The 21714-nt window shown below is 42.6% G+C and overlaps 1 protein-coding gene across 1 annotated transcript in view; it reads right to left on the bottom strand.

The window, feature by feature from the left end:
• LOC126101503 (poly [ADP-ribose] polymerase tankyrase-1-like) overlaps positions 1 to 21714 on the bottom strand; it is a 58195-nt gene that overhangs the window by 22669 nt on the left and 13812 nt on the right. The window contains exons 2-3 of the mRNA XM_049912148.1: positions 13761 to 13907; positions 10610 to 10756 (exon numbers count right to left, since the gene is read on the bottom strand). Coding sequence (XP_049768105.1) covers positions 10610 to 10756; positions 13761 to 13907 — 294 coding nt within the window. The remainder of the gene's footprint in view (positions 1 to 10609; positions 10757 to 13760; positions 13908 to 21714) is intronic.

Below are 21714 nucleotides of genomic sequence, written 5' to 3'. Positions count from 1 at the left end.
AATCTTTTCAGCTCCTGTCACATTTTCCGAGTTATTCTGGGTGGCAATACTTAGAGACTCACCCTGTATAAAACTTGAAACTATTCACTACCCTTTTCAGATTCTCTCACCTCCCTTCCACATTAAAGGATCCACATTCCAATCGCTGGCCCATAGAATACCAGTTTTGTCGCTCCCAATGATAGCATACTCCTGAGTATTTCGCGCCTGGAGACGTCAATAGGAGACTATTAGCTCCGGAAAATTTTAGCCAAAACTGTTCCATTATCGAATAACCATACAGCAGATCTGCATGCTGTTGAGAAAAAGTACAGGGGCAGTTCCGTCAGTCATACAGACTGTTGCCGCTGTAACTGCTGAAATGCTTGCTGGATGTTTGAGGAACTACAGGTTAGTCTTCGTTGTGGCTGCATGTATGTTACCGCCGGCATTGCAAAGTACATTTTTCTTGGGGAGGGACGCTGCTTACGATGAGCGAGAGATACGGATTCGATCGCAGTATCGAGAAAATTATCAACTTTCTCTACATACGAAAGTGACCGCAAAAGGTGTTCAAATAAAAAAATACAAATTTACAACATTAAATATCGTTAATTGGGGGATGAACATTATTTTGTATCTCTTTCCCTGGTAACTATTCATCTGTCGTTTCTTTTTTAGCACAGCCACAGACTTACATTGGCAATTATTTATGGAATTGAAATCGATGTTTTTGGCATTCCAGTGCACTGATAACCTCTATTACACCCATTACTTCCAGGATTAATTTAGGAATAATTTAAACTAGAAACTGCATCGAGCACACCAATTCACTCACTATCTTCTGAAAAGAATTTTGTTTCGTAACTCTTTTCTCATACAAGTGCCCCGAGTGAATCATTTATTTCTTCAGTAGAATGTTATTCCTCCCATGAACCCAGAGAACGACGTAGAACCCCATCTTGATCCATGCCTACTGCAACGTCCATGTAAATCATAACCTCTGATTTATCAAGATGTAAAAAAACAACAGTAAATTTTTGACCATAACACTCGATTAACAACACCATCAGTCGTATTCCGCATTTGGAAAACGTGCACATGTAGTGATGGAACTCACCGGATGTGGGAGATCGTTGCGTCATCAGGTGGCGGAGTGCTGTCGGCGGCTACGTTCTGTGTAGCTGTAGTGGGAGTCCGGCTGTGGTCGCTGTGTGGCTGCAAGGGAGGGCTGGGCGTGGGACTGCTGCCTGGTGCGGCTGCCACACTGCACAGACAGACAGACAGACAGCGTGTAGGAGGGGCCAGAGGCCAGCTGCTGCTGACAGATTGTCCACACACAGGCAGCAGGTCACACTGTGCCAACCGGAACAGTGCATCCGCTCAGCTGCATGACTTACCAGTGAGGCTAACAGTCAGCTTCCTCTGAGTTGTCCACAAAAGTAGATTAGCATTCAAGACAACAGACTGTTCAAAACAAAGTGCGGATGAAAGATACTGTGGACCAACAGTTATACTGGTGTCAAAAGAGACCTATTGGATAAGACAGTGTAAATAGATAACAACCACATTCACACATAAATTAGAGGGTAATAATCTTTATATTTACTTAATGTGACACTACGAACGAGATGGTGCTTGTAGCTCATATGTTACGGACTGGGCTGTTAGAGGCACTGATGGTAAACCAGGAGGAAAGAAGCATCTGAACTGCGAACAGGAGAAATTTCATATGTGGAAGGAGCACAGAATTAGGGATACAATGAAGTAGTTTCAGTGAAAAATTTAATTTCCATAAGAATATGACACAGACTGAAACATTGCCCAACAAATGGATTTCATTGACATCTTTCAACAAACGCCTTCTATGGATATTAACTATTGTCTGTCCTTGAAGTCGAATGATTGTGTGAGGAAGATCAGTAAAGAAGGCAGAGACAATTACATATACCGTACATTTCGCACAGATTCGGAATTTCGGCCGTACCACTGTGAATTTCTCCACCCACGCAATATATACGAACGTTAATGATTTTTAATCATCATTTTAACGGGCTTTCGGAGCCGAGGGCACACTCATGTATCCTTGATGATACATCTAGATACGACTCTCACAGATGACACACATGTAAGCATCGTGTCTGATCACCTGCATCCATTCATGTACATAGTGCGTTCCAACAGACTTTTGCAATTCCCGCAGGACAATGCGACACCCCACACGTCTAGATTTGCTACAGAGTGGCTCCAGGAACACTCTTCTGAGTTTAAGCACTTCCAATAGCCACAGAAGTGCCCAAACGTGAACATTATTGATCATATATGGGATGCCATGCAACGTGCTGTTCAGAAGAGATCTCCACCCCCTCGTCTCTTACGGATTTATGGACAGCCCTGCAGGATTCATGTAGTCAGTTCCTTCCAGCAGTACTTCAGACGTTAGTTGAGTCCATGCCACGTTATGTTGCGGCACTTCTGCGTGCTCGCAGGGGCATACACGATAGTAGGCATGTGTACCAGTTTCTTTGGCTCTTCAATGTTATATGTGTTAAGTAATGAATGATATCGATGTCTACGTGACGTTAAACACAGTGTGTTACGTAATTATAAATTTTTCCTGCACACTATGTACATTCTGTGTTTAACATTACTGATTGTGTTTTGGGATATGCATTTTATTGTGTCATCTTACATTGAGAGGTTACTGGTTTTTTTTTTTTTTTTTGCATCGTGATCCACATTGTGTTATTTCTGGGATGTGCTGAAAATCTATAGAGCCCAAAACGTTATCCCAAAGACCAGGGTCTGCAGCTCGTGGTCGTGCGGTAGCGTTATCGCTTCCCGCGCCCGGGCTCCCGGGTTCGATTCCCGGCGGGGACAGGGATTTTCTCTGCCTCGTGATGACTGGGTGTTGTGTGATGTCCTTAGGTTAGTTAGGTTTAAGAAGTTCTAGGGGACTGATGACCATAGATGATAAGTCCCATAGTGCTCAGACCATTTGAACCATTTTGCACCAAAGACCAGGACACGGCCAACCACGTGTGATATCAAAAGCAGAGGACCATTATTTGGCCATAACGACACGACGATAGCGAGTTACTATAGCATGGCAACTGGCATCTGACCTCACAGCATGCACTGGACGAGCTGTATTGAGGCAATCCGTGTACAGAAGGCTTCGGCAGAACGGCCATTATTGTCGGAGACCTCTGATGCGACTTTACAGAAGGGAACATCTAGAGTGGAGTCGTCGACATCCCACCGCCACGATCGAACAATGGACCAGCGTTCTTTTCGCAGATGAGCCCCAATTTCGTCTAGAGAGTGATTCTCAACAAAATTGCGTCTGGAGTGAACGTGGAACACGATTTCTTGACACAAAAATTGTGGAAAGAGACCTATATCGAGGAGGATCTCTAATGGCGTGAACAGGGATTTTTTGACCACTCAAAAACTGTTCAGTAAATAGTACAGGTGAATCGTGACTATATCTTGGACCCTCACATGCGGTTGTTGAGGGGTGGTTTGGACCCAGACTTCGTATTAATGGACGATAATGCTCGACCTCATAGTGCACGGGTGGTTGACGTATTCTTGGAAACGAACGATATTGCACAGATGGCGTGGTCTGCTCGCTCTTCCGATTTCAGTCCCACAGTGCCATGTCTGGGATGCACTATGGAGACAGGTTTGAGCACCTCAGCATCCACCAACCACTCTCAAAGACTTGCAAGCAGGTCTGCAAGAAGAATGGACGTTATTGTCTCAAATTGAAACTGATGATATCATTAATACACTCCTGGAAATGGAAAGAAGAACACATTGACACCGGAGTGTCAGACCCACCATACTTGCTCCGGACACTGCGAGAGGGCTGTACAAGCAATGATCACACGCACGGCACAGCGGACGCACCAGGAACCGCGGTGTTGGCCGTCGAATGGCGCTAGCTGCGCAGCATTTGTGCACCGCCGCCATCAGTGTCAGCCAGTTTGCCGTGGCATACGGAGCTCCATCGCAGTCTTTAACACTGGTAGCATACCGCGACAGCGTGGACGTGAACCGTATGTGCAGTTGACGGACTTTGAGCGAGGGCGTATAGTGGGCATGCGGGAGGCCGGGTGGATGTACCGCCGAATTGCTCAACACGTGGGGCGTGAGGTCTCCACAGTACATCGATGTTGTCGCCAGTGGTCGACGGAAGGTGCACGTGCCCGTCGACCTGGGACCGGACCGCAACGACGCACGGATGCACGCCAAGACCGTAGGATACTACGCAGTGCCGTAAGGGACCGCACCGCCACTTCCCAGCAAATTAGGGACACTGTTGCTCCTGGGGTATCGGCGAGAACCATTCGCAACCGTCTCCATGAAGCTGGGCTACGGTCCCGCACACCGTTAGGCCGTCTTCCGCTCACGCCCCAACATCGTGCAGCCCGCCTCCAGTGGTGTCGCGACAGGCGTGAATGGAGGGACGAATGGAGACGTGTCGTCTTAAGCGATGAGAGTCGCTTCTGCCTTGGTGCCAATGATGGTCGTATGCGTGTTTGGCGCCGTGCAGGTGAGCGCCACAATCAGGACTGCATACGACCGAGGCACACAGGGCCAACACCCGGCATCATGGTGTGGGGAGCGATCTCCTACACTGGCCGTACACCACTGGTGATCGTCGAGGGGACACTGAATAGTGCACGGTACATCCAAACCGTCATCGAACCCATCGTTCTACCATTCCTAGACTGGCAAGGGAACTTGCTGTTCCAACAGGACAATGCACGTCCGCATGTATCCCGTGCCACCCAACGTGCTCTAGAAGGTGTAAGTCAACTACCCTGGCCAGCAAGATCTCCGGATCTGTCCCCCATTGAGCATGTTTGGGACTGGATGAAGCGTCGTCTCACGCGGTCTGCACGTCCAGCACGAACGCTGGTCCAACTGAGGCGCCAGGTGGAAATGGCATGGCAAGCCGTTCCACAGGACTACATCCAGCATCTCTACGATCGTCTCCATGGGAGAATAGCAGCCTGCATTGCTGCGAAAGGTGGATATACACTGTACTAGTGCCGACATTGTGCATGCTCTGTTGCCTGTGTCTATGTGCCTGTGGTTCTGTCAGTGTGATCATGTGATGTATCTGACCCCAGGAATGTGTCAATAAAGTTTCCCCTTCTTGGTACAATGAATTCACGGTGTTCTTATTTCAATTTCCAGGAGTGTAGAATGCCGCATCGTTGTCAGGCCGGTACAGCTGCCAGGGGTGGTCACGCCCCACACTGAGCAAATTAACCAGTTGCCGGAGTGTGTATGCATATTGGTTAAGTTGGAAAAAACGAATAACATTTTTGCCTACCGTTATGCGTTTTGCAGTTGTTTGCATTCTGTATCCTTTATGTTGTTTCTAATTTACTGTTATTTGTTTACAGCCCGCATCTCGTGGTCGTGCGGAAGCTTTCTCGCTTCCCACGCCCGGGTTCCCGGGTTCGATTCCCGGCGGGGTCAGGGATTTTCTCTACCTCGTGATGGCTGGGTGTTGTGTGCTGTCCTTAGGTTAGTTAGGTTTAAGTAGTTCTAAGTTCTAGAGGACTGATGACCATAGATGTTAAGTCCCATAGTCCTCAGAGCCATTTGAACCATTTTTTTTTGTTTACATTGTATTATGGCAAAATAAATGCAGCCTTGAAAAAATTTTCTTTTGTTGCTTTAATTTTGAACACCAGTGTAGTATTGGAAGCCGACAGGTGACGGTGATGTCGATGTTTAATGAGTATTCGAGGGGCATCCAGTTGTGTGAGTTGTTGTTGTATGGCACTGTAGTGAAGACTATCGATTTCATCGCTCTAACGCGCGTTTTCGAAAGGTGGTCAGTGTTCGTGGATAAGAAACGAGGTTCCCCGTGCCAAAAATGCATCATTATTTTATCCAAGATTACGTGAAGCCATTGGCAAGAGATCATCACCGCACAGGACAGTAGCACGATGAGTCAAGGCGGTTAGTGCGTGTCACATTGAGACTGCGCATCGGCAGCGCACAGCTAGGCTGTCCACACTCTCCTTGAGACCAGCGGGGCACTGCCTAGGAATTGTCTGTAGAGGTTGGTGTCAGTCATCAAACGGTGTGGCACATGCAGTAGAAATGTTTTAAGGAAAACTGCGTCCCCCTGGGTTCCAAGTCTTCTCGCAGACGGATATAAGTGGCAGAAATGACGGTATGCACTGGCTGGCACCCACCTGAACAGATACCACAACAAAGGAGGCACCTTTCTGCATCGCACTGTCGCCATTGACTAGACGTGAGCGTGAACCTACGAACCTGAATTAAAGTGTCAGTGGAATTAATGACGTCACGCAGGTTCGCCACGTTGAGAAAATTTTGTCAGGGACCCAGGTGGATAAAGATTGTAGTGATATGGCGTATGACTACGAAGGGTTTATTCTTGCGCTTGCTGTGCCTGAGGGACTAACCGTTAACAGTATCGATTTTTGGATCGACATCTGCGTTCTGCCATGCGGCATAATAGTCAACGTTTATGAGATGGTCGCCCAGTCGTGTTGCATGACAACGTACGTTCTCATGCCGACCTCATATTGCAAACGTGGTACTGGGAGGTGTTGGAACACTCTCCGTTAGCACCAGACATGAGTGCTTGTGACTTCTACGTGTTTCTGAAACTGAAGGAACACCTCCGAAGCCAGCATTTGCTGCGTGGCAACTGTTCCCCGCGCAATGGGGTGATACGCCGCTGTCATCAGCAGGGAATGCCTCGCCAACCGTCCCGATCGGCTTCCCGATATTCGGTAGAAAGTAACAGACTTTGCGGATGGCTACAGTGAGGGAATGTCAAACAACTGTACCTGTTAGTTCATTAAATACTGCGTTTTGTCGAAATTGCCACTTCTTTATATACAGCCCTCGTATAACCAATCTCAAACATTCTAGTGCCATCAAGTCTCCTCGACGTATACACCCTTCCTTCATTATTCTAAAAGCAACTGTTAGCGACAATCACACAATTCAAAATTCTACTAGGTGGCTTGCTCTGTCATTTTGCCCCGGAAGCAAGTTTCCTACCACACTTCTCTTCCTTTCCTACTATATTCCAGTCTCCCACCACAATCCAATCTTCTTCTCCCTTATGTACCTAAATAATTCATCTTATCTCGTCACATATTTTTAATCTCTTCTCCATCTGAGGAGCTAATTGATAAATAAACTTTGTGGTTGTTGGTCTGGTGTCTGTTTCCGCTATGATAATACGTAATTAGCAATATTTCTATTTTCTGATTCATCATTAGCATTTTAGCTACTTGATTTGGTGTTGATGACCCTGTAATGACCTGATCAGAGCTCCTGTTCTTGCTGCCACCACACTTCAGTGGTTCCCACAGTATAGAACTTCATCCTATTCATTTCCTTTTTCAGATTCTCTAACCTCCCTTCCAGATTAACGGATCTACATTTCATGAGCTGGCCCATAGAATACTAATTTTTTGCTCCTGGTGATGACGTCCTCCTAAGTAATTTCCGCCTCGAGACGTTAATGGGAGACTATTACCTCCGAAATATTTCAGTCATCATCGTATATCCATGCAGCAGATCTGCATGCTTTCAGCCATTTGCAATACAATCACAGCAAGGCCACGTTGACTAATATTACAGGGCCGGTACAGTCAGTCATACAGATTGTTGCAGCTGCAGCTACTGAAATGGTTCCTGGCCCTTTCAGGAAATACAGGTTAGTCTTCGTTGTGGTTGATTGTATGGTACCGCTATTTCTGCAATTGAGGCTCACGAGCCACCACGGCGTCATAAAGTCCAGTTTTCTTGGGGAGGGGCGCTGTCTGTGATGAGCAAGAGATTCGCAACCGATTCAAAAACGGGGAAAATTTTCAACTATCACTATACACGGAAGTGGTCAGCAAAAGTCGTTTAAATAAAAGTATACAAATTCACGTATTTAAAAATACACATCACAACTTTCCATATCGTCAGTTCGAGGATGCACATTATTTTTTATCGCTGTTCCCGACAGCTATTCCTCTATCGTTTCTTTTTTTGCACAGTCAAGACTTACATTCGCAATTGCATTAATTAACAAATTTAAACTTTTTTTTGCATCTGCTTTGTAAATGGGTGGATTGACCTACTTTTGGGATGCTGACTACACTGATAAAATCAGTTTTTCTCTATGACGTCACATTTCCTAGATACACAACAGAATAAAAAAAAAGTAATAGCGAAAATTGACACGATAAAGTCAAACAAAATTACATGGTTTTTGAAAAATGCGACGACGGAGCTCTTCTTTTGTTTGCCGTTTCATCACTCTCCCTAACAAGACCCCAGCAGTAGTCACCCATCATCGAAGGGTTTCAATGGCCTTTGTAGCGGTGTTCCATGGTAAGAATGTCTTGGTGAAAGCGCTCACCTTGCTCATCGCTTACGGCTCCCAAATTTTCCGGGAAGAAATAAAGGTGAGAGTGTAAAAAGTGAATTTTAAGCGACATTGTACACCCCATGTTCTTATAGTTGTCCAACAAATCATTCACAATAGTAACATAGTTTTTGTCTTTTGGGTTACCTAAAAGGCCCTTCAAAATTGCTTTAAAAGAAGACCAAGCAGCTAATTGAATATCTGTGAGTTTGGTATCAAAGGTTGGATCTTTCAGCAATTTTCTTATTTGTGGTCCAGAAAACATACCCTCTTTCAGCTTTGCCTCACTTAGTTTGAGAAACTTTTCTTTTAAGTGATTGAAGGCCTCACCTTCTTTATCCAGAGCTTTTACAAAGTTCTTGATAAGACCCAACTTGATATCAAGAGGAGGCAAAATGATTTTATGGGGCTCAACCAGTGGGGTATTGTTCACATTTATGTTTCCAGAAACATATGCCTTCCTTATAGGCCATTCCTTGACTGTATAGTGGTTCGTGGTGTCACGGCTGTCCCAAAGGCACAAGAAGCAGCAGTATTTTGTGAATCCAGCTCATAAACCTGCAAGGAGTGCAACAACTTTTAAATTCATGATGCTTATATTTGATTGCTTCTGGCAGCAAAGTCATGTTTTCTTAAGCTTCTTTCATGCGTACTGCATAAACCAAAGGTACCGATGGAAATCCGTTGCCATTATGCAGTATTGCTGCTTTCAAGCTCGTTTTACTGGAGACAATAAATAGTCGCCGCTCCTGTGGTTTATGTTTTACACCTAGCTGCATCATCAGACCATTGACATCTCTACATACACACACTGAATTCTGCATATCGAAATATTGAGAGAAGGAAGCACCTCTGGATCTGAAACAGGAAATTTTTGTGCCTGGAGCTAGAAGGTTCCCGTTGTTGCAGTCTCGACCCCAAGAGTTCAGCTTGTTGTTTCGAAAGTTTTAAATCGTGAACAAGATCGTTCAATTCCTTTTGACTAAAGAGCTGTGGTGAAGTGTCATGATATTGAGGGTAGTACTCTTCCATATGTTCAATACTTTCTGATACTTGACATGGTGTCTGGTTCCGCAGCTTCCATGTTACAGACAGGAACAGGCAACCCCTCATCATGGGGCACAGGCAAATGCACTCAGGATACATCTAACACCACACCACTGGAACAGCGAATGGCATGGCTCGGCGTTTTCCTTTCAACCACTCATTGAGGTTGTAGTACAGGTTATGCAGGCAATATGAGATGCAAAATTTTTTATCTTGATCACCAACAGGACAATCAAAATACAATTAATATATCTTCTTAACCAAATCAGTGATTGGTTTTCTTTGGGCTTTTGTAGTGAATTTACCATACACATAACAAAAGTTGTTGAGGTGGTTTACACGGCAACGAGATTTACTAGATGTTATTTTTCTTAGCGTATGTTCTAAACACAAAAAGTTTGCACTGTCTTTAACAGGAAACACTCACTGAGGATCTCTTTAACATCGCTGCATTACCACACCAACCATTTATTGACGATTTGTAGATATTCTAGCTCTCCTCTGCCAATCAAAAACAAACAACTAAACAGCAAAACAGGCGAACAGCAAAAAGCGAAATACTTAATACGAATAATAAAAAAAAACCTTTAAAAACTCAAAAATGGTACATGCTAGAAAATTTTGAAAGCTATATTCGGATTCTACACACAAAAATACATACAAGTTGATGTCTCACACCACAGATGCAAAATGGCTGTCGAGTAGTGTTATTTATTGACGTGAAATCAATGTTTTTGGCGTTCCCATGCACCTTTCTTAACCTGTCTTACACCCATTCCATCCACTGTTAATTTAGGAAGATAGATTTCTATCATTAAAACCAGAAACTACATCCAGAACACCAATTCATTCACTATCTTTTGAAAACAATTTTGGTTCCTAACTCTTTTCTCATGTAAGCCCCTCGAGTGAATCATTTGTTTCTTCAGTTGAGTGTTATTGCACCCGTGAACCCAGAGAAGGTGGTAAAAACTCATCTTGGTCCATGCCTACTGAAACGTGCAAATTTTTTACAGGTGTAACTTATCCAGACCTCTTACTTATCAAGATATGATAAAGCAACAATCAATTTTTGGCTATATCATTTGATTAACAACACCACAAGTCATACTATGCGTTTGGAAAACGTGCAAGTGTAGTGATGGAACTCACCGGATGTGGGAGATCGCGACGTCATCAGGTGGGGGAGTGCTGCCGGCGGCCACGTTAAGTGAAGCTGTAGTGGGAGTCCGGCTGTGGTCGCTGTGTGGCTGCGAGGGAGGGCTGGGCGTGGGACTGCTGCCTGCTGCGGCTGCCACACTGCACAGACAGACAGACAGACAGCGTGTAGGAGGGGCCAGAGGCCAGCTGCTGCTGACAGACTGTCCACACACAGGCAGCAGGTCACACTGTGTCAACGGGAGCAGTGCATCCGCTCAGCTGGAAGGCTTACCAGTGAGGCTAACAGTCAGCTTCCTCTGAGTTGTCCACAAAAGTAGATTAGCATTCAAGACAACAGACTGTTCAAAACAAAGGGCAGATGAAAGATACAGTGCGCCAATGGTTATGCTGGCGTCACAAGATACGAATTGGATAGGACAGTGTAAATACTTAACAACCACTTTCACACAGAAATTAGAAGTCAATAATCTTTAAATGTACTTAACGTGATACTATAAACGAGATGGTGTTTGTAGCGCGTATGTTAGGGACTGGGCTGTTAGGGGCACACGTGGTAAACTGGGAGGACAGAAGCATCTGAACTGAGAACAGAAGAAATTTCATAAGTGTAATGAGCACAGGATTTGGGATACCATGAAGTAGTTTCAGTGAAAAATTTAATTTCCATAAAAATATGACACAGTCTGAAAAATTGCCCAATAAATGGATTTCATTTATATCTGCCAACCGAGGCCTTGTGTGAATATTAAGTACCACTGCACTTTTTAGATGAATGAGTGTGTGAGGAAGATCAGTAAAGTAGGCAGAGACAATGTACAAATACATTTCGCACAGTTACAGAAGTTCGCCGTACCAATGTGGATTCTTCCACCCCCACAATGTATATGAAAGTTAATGATTTTTGATTTTTCATGGAGATAAAAAAAGGGAGATGGCGCTGAAGACTCAAGCTGCACTTCGTTTTCAGGTGCATGTGGGAAGGGCCTCCTGCCATCTGAAATAGCCCAAAACATTAGCAGATAATGTTTACAATTACCTCTTGTTCTTTATTTCTGTTGTTTGCACGCAACATCTGTTCTAAGTACTAAAAATTACAGGGTTTACACCAATAAAATAGTGCCAGGAAGGCAGTTTCGATCTTTTTTTTCAGGAAAGAAATAAGGCATGTTTTTTATACCTCCTTGTCGAATAGAGTTACTGTTTTCTTGGATTGTCAGTGAATTAGTCTCACTTTAAAATCGTACATATGATGAATCATTTAGTGTGTGGCCAATCATAGCATTTTGCAAAGTAAAAACATATACAATTTTTAAAACATGTTCCAGCATTGTGCAATGCTATGAATGTGATTGAGGAAGTGGTCTCAAACGCTTAGACCTTGTGAAATTGATATTTTGCATCAACATGTAAGTAATTTAGTTTTTTTGGTAATGATAGCCTAACCTATAGGCCTACGATTCCAACCATAGCCTATTTGATTGTTTTTGGGAAAAATTTCTCGTCAGTTACTCATTCAGCCTTTTTAGCAAAAACCAAACACAAATGGAACGTAAGCCTACTTTGATCATCTCCAAGTGTTAGCGATGATGACATTATGCATAATTATACAAGATGACTGCATCTTTCATATTTCCCCTGGATGCATGTTCTCCTAGTACCATTCTCTTCCTTTCCATACTACTTTATCCCAGTCTTCCATCACAGTCAAAATTTTTTCTTCCTTAAGTACCACAATAATACATACTATCTCATCCATTACTTTTTAATTTCTTCTCCACCTCAGGAGCTAATTGATAAATACACTTCTACTGCCTTGGTGGTTATTGGTTTCGTGTTTATCTGCGCCACGATAATGCATTCACACGTACTTAGCAATATTTCTATTTTCTGACTCATCAGCAGGCCAACTCCTGAATTTTAGATACTTGATTTGGTTTTGATGACTCTGTAAAGAGCTGACCACAAGTCCTGTTCTTGCTGCCACCACACTTCAGTGGTTCCCACTATATAAAACTTCATCCTATTCACTTACCTTTTCATATTTTCAAACCTCCCTTCCAGATTAAGGGATCTACTTTCCATGTGCAGGCCAATAGAAAACCAGAATACCAGTTTTGTTGCTCCTGATGATGACGTCTTCTTAAGTAGTTTCCGCCTGTAGACGTTAATGGGAGGCTATTACCTCCGAAATGTTTCAGCCAAACGTATACCAGCAACGTATATCCATGTTGCAGATCTGCATGCTTTCAGCCGTTTGCAATACAATTTCAGCAAGGCTGTGTTGAATAATTTTACAGGTCCAGTTCAGACAGTCATACAGACTGTTGCTCTGTAACTACTGAAATGGCTCCTGGGCCTTTGAGGAACTACAGGTTACTCTTCATTGTGGTTGCTTGTATGGTACTGTTGTTTCAGCAGTTGAGTCTTCGGGAGTGTCGCTACTTGTGATAAGCGAGAGATACGCATTCGATTTAAGTACGGGGAAAATTTTCAACTTGCACTACATATGAAAGTGTTCAGCAAAAGTCATTTAAAAAATATGTACAAACACACGTATTTAAACACACACATCACAACATTCCGTATCGTTAATTGGAGGACACACATTTTTTTGTATCTCTTTTCCTGGTCACTATTGCATCATAGTTTCTTTTTGTGCACAGTCCCAGACTCACATTGGCAATTATTTATTGAGATGAAATCAATGTTTTTGGCATTGCAATGCACTTTTCTTAACCTCTTCTCCACCCATTCCTTCCACTGTTAATTTAGGAAAGTAGAAATCCATCATTTAAACCAGAAACTGCATCCAGCACACCAATTCATTCATTATCTTTTGAAAACAATTTTGGTTCATAACTCTTTTCTCATATAAACACCTTGCGTGAATCATTTGTTTCTTCAGTTGAGTGTTATTCCACCCACGCACCCAGAGAAGGTGGTAAAAATTCATCTTGGTCCATGCCTACTGGAACGTGCAAATTTATTACAGATATAACTTTTCCAGACATGTAATTCATAACCTCTTATTTATCAAGATATAATAAAGCAACAATCAATTTTTGACTATATCACTTGATTAACGACATCACAAGTCATACTATGCATTTGGAAAACGTGCAAGTGTAGTGATGGAACTCACCAGATGTGGGAGACTGCTGAGTCATCAGGTGGAGTACTGCTGTTGGCGACCATGTTCAGTGCAGCTGTAGTGGGAGTCTGGCTGTGGTCGCTGTGTGGCTGCGAGAGAAGGCTGGGTGTGGGACTGCTGCCTGCCACAGCTGCCACACTGCACAGACAGACAGACACTGTGTGGGAGGGGCCAGAGACCAGCTGCTGCTGACAGTCCACATACAGGCAACAGGTCACACTGTGTCAATGGGAGCAGTCTATCCACTCAGCTGGATGACTTACCAGTGAGGCTAACAGTCAGCTTTCTCTGAGTTGTCCACAGAAGTAGATTAGCAATCAAGACAACGGACTGTTCAAAGCAAAGGGCAGATGAAAGATACAGTTCACCAACAGTTATACTGGCGTCACAAGAGACCTATTGCATAGGACAGCGTAAATACATGACAACCACACCCACACAGAAATTATAAGAATATAATCTTTAAATTTACTTAATATGATACTATGAATGAGGTGGTGTTTGTAGCTCATATGTTAGAGACTGGGCTGTTAGAGGCACAGATGGTAAGTAGGGGGGACAGAAGGATCCGTCTTCATTTCTGTCATATTCAAGGAACAGATGTTCTACGTACTAAAAATTACAGTGTTTACATCAATAAAATAGTGTTGGGGAGGCAACTTCGATCGCTTTTCTGTCCAGGAAACAAGCAAGGCATGCTATCGTATCTTTTATACCTCCCTGCCGAATAGAGCTCTTATTTTCTTACATTGTCATGGCATTAGTCTCACTGTAGTTTACACATCATCTCACTTTAAAATCGTATGTGTGATGCGACGTTCATAGTATTGTAAAGGGTAAAAAATATATATAATTTTTTAAAGGTGTTCCAGCGTTGTGCAATGCTACGAATGTGATTGATAGAATGGTCTCTAAAGCTTATAACCTTTAAAATCGCTATTTTACATTAACATGCATGTAATACACATTTTTTTGGTAATGATAGCCTAACCTTTAAGCCTACGTTTCCAACTACAGTCTATTTGCTTCATTTTCCGAAAACTTTCTCTCCTTTAACTCGGTCAGAAATAACCAAACACAATTGGAATGCAAGTCTACTTTGATCGTGGTTTTCATTTTACATCTGAATTTGATTTTGAGATTTTCAAAGTATATAAGCCTACACCACCATTAGTGATAAACCGACAGATAATTGGTTAGTTTCATCTTCCATGTATCAGTCATTTCATATTAAGATTAATTTTATTGTAAATATACGTCCATGTTGATCATTTTAATTAAAGACATACATAGGTTAGTCAATAATTGTTCCCGATAACCATTTACACATTAGAATAACAGATAATCTTTTTCGAAATAAGAGGAGTAGTCAAAGAGAAAAGTTCTAAGCTTAGTCGAAAATTTTACTTTGCTGTCTGTGAGGCACCTTATGTAAGTTGGTAAGTCATCAAAAATTTTGGTTAAAGCATTGTGAACTCTGTGTGTGGTACAAACAACCTTAACGTGGCGTAATGCATGTCCTATTCTTCTTGTGGTTCAAATGGCTCTGAGCACTATGGGACTTAACATCTGAGGTCATCAGTCCCCTAGAACTTAGAACTACTTAAACCTAACTAACCTAAGGACATCACACACATCCATGCCCCTTTAGGATTCGAACCTGCGACCGTAGCTGTCGCGCGGTTCCAGACTGAAGCGCCTAGAACCGCACGGCCACTCCGGCCGGCTATTCTTGTGGTATTGCAATCATGTACATCATTGTTCCCGTTGAAGTGAAGTGGATTATTTACAACAAACTTCGTGAGTGAATAACTGAAGCGGACAGATCGCTACTCACATACCGAGCAGAGGCCATGCACGACGGAAAGAGTGTTCACAAAAGTTTTCAGCAAAAGCCTTCTTCTGAAAGGAAGCAAAGCGCGCACACAGAAGTTCATACAATCGTACAGAAAAAATTCTCGCACAGTTGACCGATGTCTCCGGCTGTTCTAGCCAGATTCTTTTTTAAAGAGGGAGAAAATGCGAGCATTTTCTTCTGAAGACGTACCACTGCGATGTAGTCTGTGGTGTTAAACTATGTTAATAACCATTTAATGGTTCATGAAATATTATCACGGATTCTGAATGAAAATTAATCTGGGTGAAGTCAAGCATCAAAGAGCGGTCAAAAATGGTAATCAGATGCTTTTATAGACCACCTGGGTGAGGAGCTATGTGGAAGAGCGCTTACGAGAGAACTGGCAGAATGTCGTAAGTAATTTTCCTGATCTGTTGTGAAAGGTGTGTGACTTCAGGATACCAGGTACAGTTCTAGAGAATCATGCCATCAAAACTGATGCCACAGAGAGGGATTCATGTAACATTGTTCTGAATGTCTTGTCCGAAAATTACCTCAAGTAGACGGCCAGAGAAACAACTGCTCAATGTAACGTCTTTGACCTCCTACCAACAAACAGAGCTGCACTTATCGAATCAATTAACGTACCGGTAGAGGAAGGTATCGGTGATCATTTGGCTATGATAGCATGACTACAAGAAATGTAAAAAAAGCCAGGAACCTATTTTTGCTTAGGAAGATTGACAGCCTACAAATTACAGATAATCTGAGCAGTCATCATCAAATATTCAACGATGAGGGCGTAGATTTGGAGCACAAACGGAAAAGAAATCGTTCAATACGCCTTACACTAGTAAGTTTCGAGCAAAATCTTAAGGTACAGGAATGGTTTAATAGACATGCTAAAAAAACTGTTGCCTAAACAAAGAGAGCTTCATCACAGATTCAAGAGAAACCGTACCTAACAACCAACAGCTGAACGAAGCGGAAATGAGGATCAGGAGAGCATTGAGAGAAGCTTTCGGGGCCTTTGAAAGTAAAATTTTGCTAAGCGCTCCGAGTAAAAACCCTAAGAAGTTTTGGTCTTATGTAAAATCAGTAAACCTTTCGGTATCCTCAGTTCATTTACTCAGTGACCATGCTGGCACTGAAACAGTGGATGACAGAGAGAAGGCTGAAATATCGAATCGAGGCACTGTCCCATGTATCAATCATCTTACGAACGTCGAAATGGAAGACACTGAGATAAGCGATAGCGGACTGGATAATCAACTGTAGTCGCTTATGGAGTAAGAAAACATCAGAACCAGATGAGATACCCATAAGATTCTGCAAACATTATTCGTTAGAACTTGCTTCTGTTCTAGAAGTAATTTATCGTAGATCGCTTGAGCAACGAAGCGTACTTAGTTACCGGAAGAAAGTGCAAGTCATTCCACCATTCAACGAAACATCATCCTAATGGGCTTTCGGAGCCGAAGGCCTAGTCGTGTACTCTTGATGACTGCATGACACAAAGCTTTACGTCTCGCCTGGGCCCATCAACACCGAGATTGGGCTGTTGATGCCCGGAAGCATGTTGCCTTGTCGGACGAGTCTCGTTTCAAATTGTATCGAGCGGTTGGACGTGCACGGGTATGGAAACAACCTCATGGATACATGGACCCTGCGTGTCAAATGGTTCAAATAGCTCTGAGCACTATGGGACTTACCATCTGAGGTCATCAGTCCCCTAGATCTTAGAACTACTTAAACCCAACTAACCTAAGGACATCATACACATACATGTCCGAGGCTGGATTCGAACCTGCGACCGTAGCGGTCGCGCGGTTCCAGACTGAAGCGCCTAGAACCGCTCGGCCACACTGGCTGGCCCCGCGTGTCATCAGGGGAGTGTTGAAGCTGGTGTAATTGTGTGAGGCGTCCGCAGTTGGAGTGATATGGGACCCCTGATACGTCTAGATACGACTCTCACAGGTGACACGTACGTAAGCATCGTGTCTGATCACCTGCATACATTCGTGTACATAGTGCGTTCCAACAGACTTCAGCAAACTCCAGCAGGACCATGCGACGCCCCACACGTCCATAATTGTTACAGAGTGGCTCCATGAACACTCTTCTTAGTTTAAACACTTCCGCTGACCACCGAAGTGCCGAGATATGAACGTTATTGATCTTGTATGCCATGCAACGTGCTACACAGAAGAGATCTCCTCACCCCTCTTCTCTTACGGATTTATGGACAGCCCTGCAGGATTCATGGTGTAAGTCCCCTCCAGCACTACTTCAGACGTTAGTCGAGGCCATGCCACGTCGTGTTGCGGCACTTCTGCGTACTCGCTGGGGCCCTACACGATATTAGGCAGTTGTACCAAATTTTTGGCTCTTCAGTATACTATGTGCTACATAATGAATAATATCGATGTCTACGTGACATTAAGCCCAGTGTGTTAACGTATTTAAATATATTTCCTGAACACCATGTACGTTCTGTTTAACATTACTGATTGCGTTTTGTGGTATGCATTTTATTGTCATCTTACACTGAGAGGTTTCTGGTTTGTTTTACATAGTAATCCGTATTGTGTTATTTCTGGGATGTGTGGAAAATCCATAGACTCCAAAACAGTATCCCAAAGAGAAGGGCATGGCCAACCACGTGTGATAGCAAAAGCAGAGGACCATTATTTGACCATAGCGGCACAACAGTACCTTCTTGCTGCTGCAAGGCAACAGGCATCTGAACACGCATCAGGCACTGGACGTGTTGTATTGAGGCAAACTATGTACATAAGTATTTGGCAGAGTGGCCTTCATTGTCGCAGACCTGCTGTATGTGAAGCTCTGATGCACCTTCATGGTAGAGAACGTCTAGAGTCGTTAACATGCCAAGTGGACGATCGAACAATGGACCAATGAGCTCCAACTTGGTCTCGAGAGTGATTCTCGAAAAGGTTGCATTTGGAGGGAACGTAGAACACGATTCCGGGACTCAAACATTGTGGAAAGAGACCGATGTCGAGCAGGATACTTAACGGTGTGTGCAAGGATTTTTTTGACCACTCAGAAACCTCTTCATGAAGTTGTACAGGTGAATCGGCAAGGTTTAACTGCTGTTAGGTGTCGTGACGAGATCTCGGAATCTGAAGTCCGGTTTAACTGCTGTTAGGTATTGTGACGAGATTTTGGAACCTCATGTGTGGTTGTTAAGAGGTAGTGTGGACCCAGACTGTATTGATGGACGATAATGCTCGACCTCATAGAGCACCTGAGGTTGATGTTTTCTTAAAGATACTTCACAGATGGCGTTGCGTGCTCTCTATCCCGTTTCAGTCCAATAGCGCATGTCTGGATGCTCTAGGGAGTCTCAGCATCCACCAACCACCCTCCAAGGCTTGCAAGCAGGTCTGAAAGAAGAATGGGCTCAACACACGATTGATGACATCATTAATAGAAAGTCCATCGTCGTCAGGCTCCTCCTGCCACAGGTGATCACATCACAAACTGAGCACATTAACCAGTTGCCGGAGTGTGTGCACAAAACCGTTAAGCTGGTAAAAACGAAGATCATTTTTATCCATCACGGCAGTTGTTTATATTCTGTCATCTGTTTACACTGTTTTGTGGCAAAATAAACACAGCTTTGCGAAATTTCCGTTTGTTGCTTAAATTTAGGACACCAGTGTAGTACACGAGAGCAGTCAGTGTAATATTAGTAATTTTCGCCTCACAAACATTAATATACGCTCAATAGTAAACGCCTGATGGCCTAAAGTTATCGAACAATTGTAAAGTAAAAGAAATGAACAATCGCATAGCAGTGATAGAATCTATTATTCTGTATCTTTGCCGTTCTTGCGCGGTGCCAGTAAATCTCTATGTACATGTATCGATTAATGGTGTAAAAAAGAACTCTGTTGTTTCAAGACAAATGAGGCTTTTGGCGCCTCACCTTTTACTGTTTGTATTCCATGAGAGGCGGACGCGGACTTGCTGCGTTCCGCAACTGTATTTTATATTCTAAGTGAAAGTATTGAGTGAATATGCTAATTGTTATTTTTTCCAATCAGAAAACATGTAGTTTCTTGTAACTGATATCGAACAGACAGAGTCAAGAGGACATTTTGACTGTTATGTATAAAGTATCTAACCACAATGGTCATCTATTGTAATTTAATATAAAAAGGTACGTAGCATTAAAAAACGTGTGTTAAAGATAAGTGTACTTATTTTCGTAAATTAACCTTGATGATTCCATCTCCTTATTTACCTGTATGATAATTATTTTTGTGTTACTTCATCACCAGAAATACGATCACGCTGATGGGCCGAATGCAGCATGAGGCAGAAGGAACATTATCGTTTTCCTATTATTTCTGAACCAACTCCTTTTTTTTAATTGTGTAGTGTTGCATTTCTTTTAAAGTCTATAAATCTTCTGGTCCCTTAGTGTTGATCCGGGTATGACTACATCGCGACTATAAAAATGCAGAGAAATGATAATGTTTCTTCCGAACGATCTCAAATATATATATATATATATATATATATATATATATATATATATATATATATATATATATATATATATATATATATATATATATATATCAATATGCTGCTCTTATTCAGGTATTTAATGCTCAACGTATGTTATTATAATAGTGTAATCAATCCCTGATTCTGTTGCCAAGTGGCCCACCAAAATATTCACTTTTTCGACATTAAAAAAAAAGTAACAGTTCTTTTTATTTTCGTTCCCCAAGAGCAACGCTACACTTGGCGCCCGAACAGGGACTCGATCAAAAAATCATTTCATTTATGTCTTTAAAAATTTTTCAGTGCTTGTTCTAATAATTGTTTAATTTTTTCATGTGGATGCAATTCAACCGAGAAAGAGAAGTGGGAAACCTTTTAATTAATTCAGAAGAACGATTGATGAAATTACCAAAAAAACGCGAGTATTCATCTGTATCACCATCAAGACAGCCATAGTAAGTGAAATTTTTATACGCAGTAGCCAAGCTTTCGTAGTGACGTAGCATCTTTCGAGTTGATCAGAACGTAAACCTGTCTTTCCTTGCCTTGAAACAGCTTTACTTCAATTTGTCCATAGTCCATTCTTATGTAGTTAAATTCAGTGAAAGTGTACCATTGTTGTCAGTGCATAAAAAAATTACGATATGGCGGATAACAACGCTCAAAACTGGTAAAACGTGTGATATTTCATTTGTTTGTAAATAGTAGGAACCATCTTGTCTTCTTGGCGTAAATGAACGTCAGTTGTTACCTAGAGTTTAAATTTCATCTTAGGTCCCAGTAAGCCATAGCACTACGTCACAGACAAACGACTGACGGCAGTGACAAACAATATCTGTAGCATTTTGACGTTTGACAAATAATTCATGAACATGGCTGACGGTAAACAGCGGACACAAACAAAACCAGACGACAGCGGTGATGCGAATGGACCTCACTATCCATTACGATCACGCGCGATAGGTACACGAGCGGAGGCAGAAACAGCCTCGACCGAAGTTTTAGAAGCTGGTCCTAGCGTGCAAACTATTCCCGCTTTTGAAAAAAATGACTTGGCTGCAATGATCGAAGCAATAATGGAACGCAAGTTCGAAAGTCAAAGACAGAGAGAGGCGCAAAGACAGGAACGAGAAAAGCAGGAAAAATTAGATGAAAAGGCCCGCGAAGAAAAAGAGAAGGCCGAAAGACGGCATAATAAAAATCAGGTCCTTACAAATCTGTGTAACTCAGTAAAAGCAGACATAAATTCAGTAAAAACAGAAATAGATTCGGTAAAAACAGAAATAAATTCGGTAAAAACAGAAATAAATTCGGTAAAAACAGACATAAATTCAGTAAAAACAGATCTGCAAACGGAGATAAATGACCTAAATACACGGTTAAATTCGGTAAAGGCCGAACTAAAGGCAGACATAACATCTGATTTAAATACCCTGTTGGGTAATGTCCAAAGCCAAATCAGTAGTCAGATCACGACCATGAGGCTAGAAATTGACACACAAGTAGAGTCAAAAATAGAGGATATTTCAAAACGATTAGATGAAAAAATCGAAGCAGCCAAGGGAG

The sequence above is a fragment of the Schistocerca cancellata genome, chromosome 9 (genome assembly GCF_023864275.1).
Source record: "Schistocerca cancellata isolate TAMUIC-IGC-003103 chromosome 9, iqSchCanc2.1, whole genome shotgun sequence".
In the NCBI taxonomy this organism is placed as follows: domain Eukaryota; kingdom Metazoa; phylum Arthropoda; class Insecta; order Orthoptera; family Acrididae; genus Schistocerca; species Schistocerca cancellata.
This window is presented reverse-complemented; position numbering and strand designations above follow the sequence as displayed.